This window comes from Danio rerio, chromosome 4, assembly GCF_052040795.2.
Source record: "Danio rerio strain M-AB ecotype USA chromosome 4, GRCz13ab, whole genome shotgun sequence".
NCBI classification, from domain to species: domain Eukaryota; kingdom Metazoa; phylum Chordata; class Actinopteri; order Cypriniformes; family Danionidae; genus Danio; species Danio rerio.
Window position 1 is genome coordinate 18,128,160 of NC_141024.2, and position 14,476 is coordinate 18,142,635.

Here is a 14,476-nt window from a genome sequence, read left to right on the forward strand (position 1 = left end):
ACATTTAATCCAAATTAATTCAGCACGGCAAATAATAATAAGAATAATAAAAAAATCATAGTTGGCAGATTTCTGTAAGTCGCACAGAAACAAACGACGAAGAATAAAGAAGGAAAGATGAGAGAGGAGAGGAGAGGCCTGTGTATGTTGATCTGGCACGAGGGAACACTACAGTCCAGATGCAGGCGTCCTGTTAGTTATCTTCCTCTCTGATGACATGGGTCATGACGGTTGTTGGGCACAGAGGTCGGAGGTCACATGTTTTTGTTGTTGTCGTGGTGATGGCACTGGCTGCAGGCAGGTGCGTCCAGGAAGGGAAGCTCCTGCTCTGGGCTGTGGAGTCGGAGCACTCTGGACTTCAGATCCACACAGCACTGCAGAAAATAGACACCGCTGTTTACTCTAGTAATTATTATGCTGGCTTGACAATGTCAGTGCTGTTGCCTTTGATCTGTTGTTCTGTCTGGGGTGAATTTCTCTATCAGCTACCCTTGCTTGTGATTCAGTTTATTGTGTACACAAATTCGGTTAATAAGACAGTAGGAGCCCTGGTTCACTACATACCATACTAAAGCTATCTGTTGATCTTTCTTGTGTAAACCCGTTGACTGTTGCATGATTTATTGTACACTCAAAAAAATAATTACTGCTGCTTGTTCTTATTTTGGACGGCAAATTAATTGTTTAAATTCAATCCATTAACATTGGTAAAAACAATTAAGTTAAATTAGTGCCACCTAAATAAATCACTTTCCAAAACCTTTTCATTCAGTGTACCAAGCTGGTGGAATGACCTTCTCATTCCCTCACGGACTGCGAATTCAATCATTTAAATGACAACTAATCTATCAATCCATAGTTCTGTCTGTCAGTATAAGATTTTTTTCCCTAGCAACCCATGATGACATCGTAGATGCCACTTCACTTAGTAACATTCGATCAACTTACATCTTAGGAACTGTCAATCACTCAATCCAAACACCCACACAACTACAATTCCCCACAATCTCTTTCTGTCAGACTTCTATAATCCTTCGAAAATGTTAAACTGTTGTAATTTTTCGTCTTTTTCATGCTAGCATCACAATATGTCTTCATGCAGTAATTGTCTACATTCTTCATGGGAATTGTTAGCAAGGACATTTCAAGGAACTGCAGCAATGCTGAAACTGAGAAAAACGACTTTATCATCTCAAATCTAATTCTAACAGCAGCAAAATGGTTGGTGAACATGTTTTGTTGTGTTTTTGTTATTGTAACAGTCTAAGGAACATTTATACAGTACTATGTATTCCAGGTGAATAGTAGCTGAAACATAAGCTTATGTTTTATTCTGCTGTTTATTATCTGAACATTGGTTTCAGGGATTCTTCTCCTTGCATGTCTAATCTTTTTCTTCTGACAAGAATAGTAATTTGCATATACTTGTGCAGACACTGGTCTCTGCATTTTTCATTCTCCGTCTGCACTCTCTCTCCTCCATCCCCCTTTTCTCTCTCACTCCCATCATACTTTTAAAATAGATTTTCACTTTCCTTCTTTTAATAGCATTGAGCTTTCTCCTCATAACTCGTGTAAACCTCAAAGGGGAATTTTCCCCCTCTGGCATGTTAAATCATCTCAAACTATATTCAGAGCTGATTCAATATTTAGATATAAGATTAAAAAAATGATTCCCTATCATGATCAAAGCCACTTAGCGCCCCAAAACATATTTCCTTATGTTTTGTTTTTTGACTAGATACTATATTTTTATAAATCACACCATTTTATATCTACAGAATAAACATGCTTGTATATTGGATTTTAAATGTCACTTTTTACCCTGGTCATAAATAAATGAGTATTTTTTTTTTATCAAAAAGGATGCCTTGCTTACAATTTTTGTAAATGTATTAGATTTTTTTTATCAAAACTAAACTTGAAATTTTACTGTGATTATAAAAGATTTTGATTAGCATTTATTGGGCCTCATTTATATGTAAGAATAAACTCCAAACAGAGAAAAAGGCTGAAGACAAAAGTAGTTTAGAAAAAGGAAAATGTACATATTATTTAATAATAACCAGAGTTAATGGCTTTATTAATGTTAGATTTATTTATTTATGGTTAATATTTTAAATAATTATTCATATTTATTCATATAAATTTACTTTCAAAACTGTGAACGTGTCTGAATTCTGTGAAATTATGTAATAAAATTATAACAATAATTATAATTACTACTATTTGTGTAATATTTAATATAAAGCATTTTACATAAATGCTTATACTACACATAATTATTTTCATTTGTAAAAATGACTATTTCTTTTCTTTATTTATTTATTTATTTTTGTTTTGTTACAAATTTGAGCTTAATGCAACTCGAAGGTAATACTCATAAATCAAAATTGAAGGTCAGTACATTTTAAAAGCTTAAAAACCCCAGATCTAGATTTTCAGTAGCATGTGGATTTCATCCATGAACTTAAAGCTAAAGAAAGCTAAAAGAACTTAAAGCTAAAGGTAGACTGAAGATTAACACAAGAGTCTGAAGATAGTTAAATAAATGCAGGGCTTACTTTTAGTTCCAGCAGAGTCTGTAGGCCCAAACACACCTCAAACGTGGCGTCCTCTGTTAACAGACAAGAGACGAGACTCAAAATGTGGTAAAGAAAGAGAGACTATTCATCCCTTGTAGGCATCATTTTTAATTAGAAGAGCACATAAGGGGGCTTGATTTAAACTGGCATCATTAGTAGCTTTATCCGCTTGTTAAGTTGTGACGCTTGAGTACTGTTTCTGGATCCAAGCATCTACCGCTCTGAATTGAGAAAACTAAATGCCACTCAATAGCCATTCAAGAGTAATGTTTAGTCATATAAATTCATCTATATTTCTATTGTGCTTTTACAATGTAGATTGTGTCAGAACATCTTAAGTTCTAGTACATTTAACTGCTTTAATCCAGCTGATTTCAGATCAGTGTAACATACAGTAAATGTCACTGCTGAAAGCCCAAACACTAACTCCCATATCAGGTAAAGTCAAAATTTAGAATTATTTGATTAAAATATCGCAAAACCACCAGAACAGTGTTGTATATTTTGCTAACTTATGTACTTGCATTATCCCAAATATTTTAAGTAATGTTAAAATACAGAGCAAAGACTGTATTCTGTGTCACCATGCTAATGTCAACACACACACACACACACACACACACACACACACACACACACACACACACACACACACACACACACACACACACACACACACACACACACATTATTTTCTATTTTGGTTTTATAGAAAACAAAAGTCAAGAGTGTATGACAACATGGCTTAATTTAGATGGTATGATACTACATGAGTCCTGTAGCTTCCTCAACTTGCAACTTGTAAAAATGTGCCCTCCTGCAGCAAAAAAATAGATACGGTGCCTTTAAAGCCGTTCTTTTAAAAAATCATGGTAATCATGGTACAGTGTAACATAAGATGCTTTGACCTGTGTCAGTGTATTTACTTTCCTTTCTTAGCAACATTACAGCAATTTTTTTTTCCTGAGGTGGAGCTGTACAAAGGGCCATGAGCCAGGACTTAAACTCAAGATTCCTACAGTGTTGTTGCTCTATATGCTGGCACACTGCCTACTAGACTATCAGCACTGACTCGGACTCATTGACTAAAAATGCTGTCTTAGGGGCTGATCAAACCAAACCCACTTTTCAGTTCTGAAAACGTGAGGCACACCATACTGCATATTGTTGACTTTAGAAAAGAGCAGTGTGCTGCACTTTTTAATGTTGCTAGGCAACCACTGTATCAATGGTCTTGGTGCTGGAGTGCGTGAAATCAGGTGCCTTTTCTGACTTTTTTTTTACAATTGCAGGCACTCAGAACCCTCCATCAAAATTGACAAATGCAGCAGGTGATTGTAATGTGTACAAAATACTCACTGCCAATAGAAAACCATTAAAAAAGCGCCTACCACACCAATAAAACACTAGTAATTTATTGTATTGTTAACTATAGTAAAATATTTGAATTAAAATGTTGTGTAATTTTATAGTTTTTAGTAACACAACAAATATACCAATATAATGAAAATACCCAGTACTGTAGTTTTCTAAAACTAGGGTTATTTTATAGTACAGTATACCACAGTTTACCAGTATACTGCAGTTTTTCTTGTAGTTCATCAGATCACTATAATCAACATTGCAGTATGCTGTAGCATTCATTAAAAATGTTGTAAATACTGTAATATATACATTAAAAGACACTTTACTATAGTATGGTTTAAAAACAATAAAGTTGCTATAAATGATTAGTATTTTTGTAAGTAGACTCACCAAATAAAAAATTAATAGGTGTGATCGAGCCAAAACAGAGATGAAAATGTGTGTTTTAAACTAAAACATTCTTTATTATGGTCATAGTCTCTGGAATTGCTGCATTCCAGACACTAATAGTCTAATGATTTATAAGAGATGTACCATCTAATATTAGGTGTGTATATGAACATTACAATAACTATTTTCAGTAGTATCACAGCACACTGTGAGTGTATGTTAGTATTATTTGTTGTTTGCGTTTGGCATCTGATAGAGCATTGGATCCAGAAAACGTCAGATTTAACTAGCAGATATTACATCTGCATGCAGTGCGAGCATAAAACGATTCCGGCATCGGGCCCAGGTCATGAACGCCTGTGTTACGTAATTCCTCTTTACTGCCCACGTTTCTTTGTGCATCATTTGCAGACTGCTGTCTGAACTAGATAAGGTCAGTGGCTCACTCTGAAAGGTGAATGCAAATGCAAGCTAAAGACATTTATATGGATATTCCTTTTCCACACTTTCACAAGACTTTTCCGCTTTCTTTAAACTTATATTTATATACAGCTGGTTGAAACTGGTTATGTGGGTGCCAAACTCTCTCAGCTACTGTACTCGGAATTCAATGATGTGGGGTTTACTGGACAGTTATTAAAACAAGACACTGCTGATTTATAAAATGTTATGTTTAAATATGTAAATGAGGCATTTTCTGAGTTACGCAAAATGTTGAAAGCATTTATAGCAAAAATCTCAACATTGGATAGTCAAGTTGAAAATTCTTGTTTCTTTTTTCCCCTTTTTTCCCCTATTAGTTTTTAAAGATTGATTTTTGGGGACTCTTTTAATGCTGCATAATTCAGAAAACATCACACCAACAGCCAAAAAGATAAATAAATAAATCTCCATTTTTGTAGAAAATGTTGTGTATAATCAGCCGGATTATGTGTGAACAAATCCCTCAGTAAAAACCTTAAGAATATAGATATGAATAAAGCTCTTCGGTTTGGATTATGTAAGTGCTTCTGAAGTGGAGTTTTATGGCTCAGTGCACAAGGGAAAAAACATTTTTCAAATATACTGTAAATCATAATTGAAATCTACAAACACATGCTGATAATGTCAAAAGAAGCCTATAAATCTGAAAAGAAATGCTTAAAATTGTATTTTGTATGCTTTCTTTAGAATAGACTAAGAAGAAAATCTAAAGCCACAAATTTAAAGTCTAAAATATGCCTTAAAAAAAAGAACATTTTTGCCTGCAGTGTCTTGTCCTAAAGGTAGTAGACGGTTGTTGTTGTTTTTTTATAGAAGCGAGTGTAGAAATGTTGAAGTCTGACCGATGACCTGGGCAGTGCATTGCACTCTCTCTCTGCCCAGCTGCAGCTGTAGAGACTTCACCGTCTCCACTGGAGAAGATTCACTGACTGGCTGCTTGTCTCGACCTTTATCTTCTTGCTTCGATTTTAGTCTGAAATTGAATACAAGCATTTAGAAGAATGTATTATGTTCTTATTTGCACAATATTATATTATAGAATACAAGCCATTTATATATATATATATATATATATATATATATATATATATATATATATATATATATATATATATATATATATATATATATATATATATATATGTAACAATAGCTAAAACTGACTCTACTAGGTTATTAAAAATCCCATGGCACTTCTGGTAAAGAGTAGTGGTGTCCTGGCCAAATTCCCTCCATCCACCGAATTGGCTCTATCACTGTCTCTCCACTTTACCTATAGCTGGTGTGTGGTGAGAGCACTGGCTCTGTTCTCCTGTGGCTGCTGTTGCATCATCCAAGTTGATGCTGCACACTGGTGTTGGAGAAACTCTCCCTTATTATTTTAAAGCACTTTGTGTGTATGGCCATACACAATAAATGCACTATATAGATACACATTACAGTACATTACATCAATCCTAAATTGTGTACTTGTTTTATGTGGTTTACAACCACAGGGATGCATTTATATAATGATATGGGTATGACCTAGGTTTACCCTATTAAGCCAGTTTATGAGGACACACCTTGTGTAATTCAAAGTGCTTTAAAATTATACTTAACCGGATCTTTAGACTTTCTACTTGTTTCCTATGAAAGTTGGATTGAGGTGTGTGGGTAATGTAAGGCCATATAATAAGTTGGTTTTACAGTGTATAAGTTACGCACATAGGGAGCCATCGAAAACGACATATAGAGCGATATGGTGTGTATTTTGAATCCACTCACCCCAGTCGTCTGCAGCATGTTTTTGAGATGTGGTTGTGTTGGCATCCTGTGTTTATGGATAGCATCACCTCTGCATCTCCACACTGCAAAATAAACATTTGGTTCTTCACTCAAAATGAAATCCTTGATTATTTTTTTCTCCTCATGTAATTTTTTTCGCACCTTTCATGTGAGAGGAATTTTAAATAGCAGAACACATTATCAGCCGGAGCGCCGTCTGCTAACTACTTTCACACAGTCACCAACCTGAGACACCCCAAGCATGTTGAAGATTTTAGCTTTTGCTCTTTTAAACAGACAATGCCATTTTCATCAATTCAATATATTTCAATCCCATTTAAACACATCTACACATATCTTCCCATTTAAACACATCTACACACTAGCAACTATACACAACAGTCTAGCAACCACCCAGCTTGCCATATAGACACAAGTAAAGTTCTCATAAATCACATTAGAGGAAACCGAGGTCATAGCCTTGTAAATTTGTCATTTTCATGTCCTTGTAAACTTCCTAAACAAGTATACTTATGTGGTTTTGGCGGTCACACTTTACAGTTGTATAAGTTAATGGTAATTTATGTATTTACCAATGTAAACAAACAATGATTAGCAACAATGTATGAAATCCTAGGTACTAAATACCAATACCATGTCTACCCAAATTATACCGAGTTCAGACTGCATGTTAGCCTCTGATTTTGGGAGTCATCAACATCCGTGAAGTATTTGACATGCTAAATATCTGGAGCTGTCAGCGATTTAAAATCATGCCGTGCGAAATGTGTTCTGTTTGAAAACAACATAGTCGATGATCTACAGCCAATGAAAGTGCAGCATTCACTAGTATGGGTATCTATAGGTCAGTGGGAGGTCGGGTACATGTTAAAACGGCTGCTTTTTGGTCTATTTGGACCCAAGAAATGGAGAAAAAACTAGTGCACATTTTTCAGGAGCACCTGTGTCTGTTTGATGTGTCATCTGAGCAACGAATCTAAAAAGAAAAATGTTGGAGAGAAATTGCTAATTCCATATAAAAGCCAAAATAAGTACACTTTCTACTTCAATACTTCGGGCTTCTTTCTCATTGTGTAGTTAATAACTAAAGATATACTATGTCGCCTCGCATTGTTTTCATGTCACTTCTTACATGTGTTTGGTTGCGAGACGTAGTTTGTGGACTGAATGCTGTTATTTATTCTTTCTATTGTAAAGTCATGCAATGTGAAACCCCCTTTCACTGATCCATACTACAGTGTAAAAACAGCACGGACAGAATGCTACCCCAGATATTCATGCAGTGAGAAAACATCTGTGATGCGACTACTTTGAAAATCATTAGCTTTTTGGTAGCAACCATCTGAAATACCTTGGTAACACTTCAGCATATTCCTGGCTACCAAACCTTAGAATACCCTAACAACTGCCTAGAAACCTTAGAGGCGACCACCCTAGTAACTGTTTAAGAACATCCTAACAACCACACATAGCACTCTAGTAACCACTTAACAACCTGGAAACTACACAGATTATTCTAGCAACTACAGTAAATAACAACATCCGAGCAACCACTAAGCAGCACCCTAGAAACAGCATAGAACACCCTAGCAAGCACCAAACAAACACATTGGATCTTATTAAACCTTAGCAATCACTCAAGTGACAGCCTAGCAACCACCCAGTCTATTTAAAATGACCAGATTTTATATATATATATATATATATATATATATATATATATATATATATACAGTTGAAGTCAGAATTATTAGCCCCCTGTATTATTAGCGCCCCTGTTTATTTTTTTTCCCCAATTTCTGTTTAATGGAGGGAAGATTGTTTCAGCACTTTTCTAAGCATAATAGTTTTAAAAACTTATTTCTAATAACAGATTTATTTTGTCTTTGTCATGATGATAGTAAATAATATTTTACTTGAAATTTTTCAAGACACTTCTATACAGCTTAAAGTGATATTTAAAGGCTTAACTAGGGTAATAAGGTGCACTAGGCAGGTTAGGGTAATTAGTCAAATTATTGTATGATGATGGTTTGTTCTGTAGACTATCCAAAAAAGAATTAGCTTAAAGGGGCTAATAATTTTGTCCCAAAAATGTTTTTAAAAAAATTAATAACTACTTTTATTCTAGCCGAAATAAAACAAATAAGACTTTCTCCAGAAGAAAAAATATTATCAGACATACTGTAAAAATGTCATTGCTCTGTTAAACATAATTTGGGAAATATTTAAAAAAGAAAATAAAAATCAAAAGGGGGCTAATAATTCTGACTTCAACTGTATATATATATATATATATATATATATATATATATATATATATATATATATATATATATATATATATATATATATATATATATAAACACTTCATCTCTAGACCAAAACACCCATGAGTCCACAAAGTGGTGCAAATGTATTTGCTTTTTAGACAATGGGGAGCAAATCTGGAAAATTAGGGTTGCGCTGGTCTGAAAATAGCAACACATCACAGCAAACATGTCTTGCACCTTATTGCGCCGAGTTTATGATAGGGCCCTAAAACTTCAAGCTTTTGAAATTATTTCTGGCTAAGCTTGCTCAAGCCAACATTAAAGTTTAACGGTTTATTATCACTAATTTATAATTTATTATTATATTATTATTATTATTATTATTATTATCATGGTCAAAGACAGTGTTTTGGCGGTAACACTTTACACAAAAGGTTGAATAAGTTAATGTTAATTTAATTTAATGTGTATTTACTAACGTGAATAAACAATAAATAATACAATTATTACAGTATTTATTATTCTTTGTTAGCGTTAGTTAATGGAAATTATTCATTGTTGAAGTTGTTTATTGTTAGTTAATGTTGCATTAATCAATGTTAACTAACATGAATTTGTATTTAACAAATATTATAATAATACATTTGTAAATGTTGAATTATGATTAATAAATCCTCTACAAGTATTAATCATTAATAGTTTGAGTTAGTAAATATGTTAACTAATGAAATCTTAGTGTGAAGTGTGACCATTTTGACTCCGTCTGATAGTATCAGGACATCAGAACATAATAGTCGTGGTTAATAATGGGCTGTCATTGGCGTTTGGCTTCAGTGAGTCTGTCCTTTCACCTGTATTTCCATCAGTGTTAGCAAAATCCAGAGCTCATCAGATGTGTGATGACCCTGTGCTTTTGCAGCGTTAGCACTTCAGAAGGTCTGCGTGCCTGTTCATCCTGCTTGCTTGACATTTATGTGTAAATAATTTGTTAAGTATTAGCAGAACCAGTGGATAGTTTTTGAACTCATTAGCCATTAGTTTCCAGATAGATCCTGTCACAAGTTGTGGGTCATTCCAGATTAATATTTGTGTAAACAGTGACTTTAGCAGTGAAACAGTGACTAACTCATAATGGTTAATATATGTTATGATATATATTGTTTTAATAGATCAATATAAATTCCTAATATGTACAGGCAGTTTCTTTCTTATGCTCATATATGCATGTTTTTCTTTTTGTTCTGGTATTTACTCTTTGTTTTTAATCTATTACTTTAATATTACTTCATATTAGTCATGAGAGTAACAACATTTTTTTATTTGTAATTATTTACATTTCTATCTGTTCAATTTAATTTGATAATTCATATTTTAATGATTGTAAAATTAAGCAATCAAATTTTCATTAAATAATAATAATAATTGCGGGCGTCACAATGGCGCAGTGGGTAGCACAATCGCCTCACAGCAAGAATGTTGCCGATTCGAGCCTCGGCTGTGTCTCAGTTGGCATTTCTGTGTGGAGTTTGCATGCTCTTCCTGTGTTGGTGTGCATTTTCTCTGGGTGCTCCGGTTTGCACAAGTCCAAAGACATGCGCTATAGTTATTATTATTATTATTATTATTATTATTATTATTATTTCCTCTTAATTATTCAACTAGTTTATTAATATTTTTATAATATAATTATTATTTGTTGTTAGTATTAAAAAATTTTTTAATATATATTATGATTTTTTTTTATAAAATAAATACTAATATGCTACAATATTAGTGTTGCTACAAATAATACCAAATAATTAAAATGTGCCTATTACAGTTCTTTTGGAATTAAGTTTTTTTTAAGAAGTCTTACCATTTAAATGTTACCATGATTTAACATGAGTAAATTGCATTAACAAATATATATATATATAAATATATATATTTGATTTCAGATTTTTTTTTTAGCTGAATATTACATTAAATAGATATTTGTTGAGTTTACTTAATTGTGCAAACTTTTTACCTTAATTAGATTAAGTAATTGTCAGACTACTTAAGTTTTTTGACTTAACTGGATTTGTATTCGAGTTGGTAGTTTTACAATTAAATTTGTACACATTTTAATTAGTCTAAATCATCCCTACATGACTCCCTATATGTTCAACAAAAATATACAATAACACCTAATCTTTGACATTTATTTTCCAGTATGGCACAAAGCATGTGGGGAACTAGAATTTGCATGGTTAGGTGAACTCATTCAGTTTAGGTTCAATCTTATACAATTAAATTTTGAGTTCACGCAACTTGTTTCTATTAGACTCAATGAACTTTAATCAAAAGTGTACATCACATGTACTCATTTCATTTTATTAAATGCACTGCTTGATTTTACAGTGTATATACCTATAATAATAATAATAATAATAATAATAATAATAATGTGTAATAATGATTTAAGTACTTCTATACCTACTGCTACCACTACTACTACTTATAAAAGCATCAATAATGTTTTACAATAATACTATTGATAATAATATTCTTGTTCTTGTTATTTAATTTAAATGTAAGTTAATAAATTGTTATTGACATTATCTTTAGTGCAATTATATTATTAATGCTAGTCTCCACTCTGTAGCGTAGTAAGAAGCCTTCGCTGAGATATTTGGAGGGATTTGGATCTGTGTGTGGCATATGGACTCTCAGCATGCGTGAGGACTTAAAGACAATACGGCTCCACCTACACGCAGCTAAAGCCCTTGCCCATTTGCTCACTGCACATTTAATGAGTGAAGGATGATCTCTGCGTCAGCACACCGTTACAGATAAATATGTGGATGAGAGCATTTGGTGAAACCTCTTTGAGTTTCCTGTCAGTCAAGGTGAGTTTTCGCCCCCGCAACTTTCCTACCACATGAAGGCCCACATGAAGGCGGACGCGGCGCCTCTCAGAGCCCATAGATGCGCGCCGTTAAGCCCCTCACAGTCGTTGTTCCGACCCTGTTTCTATGTTCCATATACACTTGCACGAACATGCAGGTTTCCTTGCATTGTTTCACGCATGTTTCTTCCTCTGCTTGGTGTACTGAAAGTGTTAGGTTGCAATGCTACAGTAGACACCTCAAATTAAACAAGTCCATATAAACACTATCAAAGAGGCAACTGACTGTCAGGTTTATTCCAGCTGTGAATGAGTCTACATTGAATTCTTAGTGCCTTTCTCTGTGATCAGGGATGTACTGTATTTTGCATATAAATACTTTCATTTGTATATAAAACTCGTATACAGGGCTTGACTTTAACTTTTTTGATCACCAACCACTGTGGCTAGCAGTTTTCCATCGTTACTAGTCATTCGGCATTTTCCCTAACCACATTTTTGTTGTTTAGAAAATATATTTTGTATGCATAATTGTGAATTTTGTGTTATTTCCACATCTCCTCGTTCATTTTACTTTTTTGTGTATGCCCATGCTCAATGGGCATAAGCAAATGGGTTGTGTTTTTATTGCTTGTGTCGAAACAAGCAAAATACTGCTGTATACATACACTTTTTATTCAACAAAAATGTAAAAAAAAAAAACAATTGATATTTAAAAAAAGATATTCTCATGCGTCTAAAACTGCATAGCAGTCTGTCCAAGCTAAAGGTCCCAGAATACAACATAATAAATGAATGTACATCTGCAAACTTACAGATTTTCTTTTTTTACTTTTTAAATCTGAGCCTTATTTTACAGCTTTATTTAAATCTGAGCCTTATTTAACAGCTTTAGGAAGTATTTCATTGTGATAGGTCAGTCGTTTATGTTACGAATGGTGGACTTGAAGGTTAAAATTATACCTGTTATTTAAAGGAATAGTCAAACTGCCAGAGGTTAAACAGGAACAAACAGTAACATAACAAGTAAAGAGTAATCTGATCATTAAACGATCCACAAATGAAGAAATAGTCCAGGGTCAAAAAAATACCGTTCCTAGATACTAGCCACTCACCATTTTCACTAGCCACAATTTTGTTGTTGGGAAAATAGATTTTATATACATGAATTTGAATTTGAATTTTGTGTTCTTTCCACTTGCTTCCTTCATTTAACTTTTTTTGTGTATGAGCTTGCTCAGTGAGCAAATGTGTGGTGCTTTCATAAAGTGTCGCATTGCAATTAGTTTTCTTTCACAGGACTTTTGAGGGCTCAACGCTCTAAGGGTTTACTACATTTTTTCCTCTGGCCATACCAAACTAATTATTTCCTTGCCACTAATTTTAAACAGTGTGTCAAAACAAGCAAAATACTGCTGTGTACATACACTTTTTATTCAACAAAAATGTAAAAAAAAAAAAAAAAAAAATTGACATTTAAAAAAAAAAGATATTCTCATGCATCTAAAACCATGCATAGTAGTCTCTCCAGGCTAAAGTTCCCAGATCAACGGTTAACTATGCATACACCATATTAATGCTATTGTAAAGGATGATTAATAAACCATATTACCAAAAGTAACTGTAAGCAAAAGACCAGTGCTACTTACAAAGAATCTTGAGCCCTTGAAGGACTCTGGGTACATGAGCATTGCACTAGTTTTGTTTCTAGGCACGGTTGCTTTGTGCAAGGAAACAGCATGGGAGCTTTTAAAATTTCAAGACATTCTCAAGTAGACACCCTCCTTTTTTTGCATTTTTAACAGATTTGTGTGTTGAGCATCAATTAAGACAACATTAGCACCTGCTATGGAACATAACATGCTAACTTTAATTGTTGGGAAAACTGGGTAATTTTTAGCTTTTGTCAGCTAATTTCATCTTCTGGGTTTAAAATGATTTTTGGGGCGGGATAAAAATTGGTGATGTAGCGCGAATCTGCTAGTGGAGTGATGACGCGTCAGTTTTTCATAATTATTTATAGTGGAGTTTTCTTATCCTATGAGAAAATCCTGCTTCTTAATTATTTATGAGAGCACGTGCAAGCACGAAGGCAAGGCAGACCTGCCAACTTTGAGACCCAATGACTGGGTGGAGCGCGTCCACATACGACAAGCAGTATTTAGCCGTTCATAACAGGTTGTAACGTTATGTGTTTGTTTCCATGATTCACAGGATGTGTTGCATGTGTTTCCCAATGATGCTGTCAGGGCCGATACAGCATAGCTGTTGGTTTGCTGCAAGCATTTTTGTCGAGAGAGCTAAACGAGAATTGGAGCATGGTGGACTATTATCAGTTGGGTTCGTTACCATTCAGACACATCGCCTATATGTGTGCTGCTGTGTTCGCCTATGTAAAATCCTCCAGATTACCAGCAGGGTTAATGGTTGGAATTGACAGGGCAAGAGACCTGCTGCACTGCTATTCACTGTGTCTGCATTTAGACCCAGGGATTCAGGAAAAACAAACTCCTCATTTATAGTGTTTACATGATTATCTTTATAATATAACAAATTGTGGTTGTGTGCATATGAAAATACGAATAATATATGTAACATAGCATTTAAATTAGTTAATTTTTTTGCATTTCAACTTTGTAAACTATAAAATCATGGGTCTCCTCACAGTTTGTGTCTCATTTTGGAAGCCAACTTACAGTTGTTCCTCTCTTTTTTTTCCCTGC

General features: G+C 33.9%; 1 protein-coding gene across 1 annotated transcript in view; it reads right to left on the reverse strand.

Moving 5' to 3' along the window:
• Positions 1 to 254: 254 nt before the first annotated feature.
• The window catches only part of nrip2 (nuclear receptor interacting protein 2), a 54,396-nt gene continuing 40,174 nt past the window's right edge, over positions 255 to 14,476 (reverse strand). The window contains exons 3-6 of the mRNA NM_001123515.1: positions 6,591 to 6,673; positions 5,666 to 5,796; positions 2,565 to 2,617; positions 255 to 374 (exon numbers count right to left, since the gene is read on the reverse strand). Of these exons, the coding sequence (NP_001116987.1) occupies positions 255 to 374; positions 2,565 to 2,617; positions 5,666 to 5,796; positions 6,591 to 6,673 (387 nt within the window). The remainder of the gene's footprint in view (positions 375 to 2,564; positions 2,618 to 5,665; positions 5,797 to 6,590; positions 6,674 to 14,476) is intronic.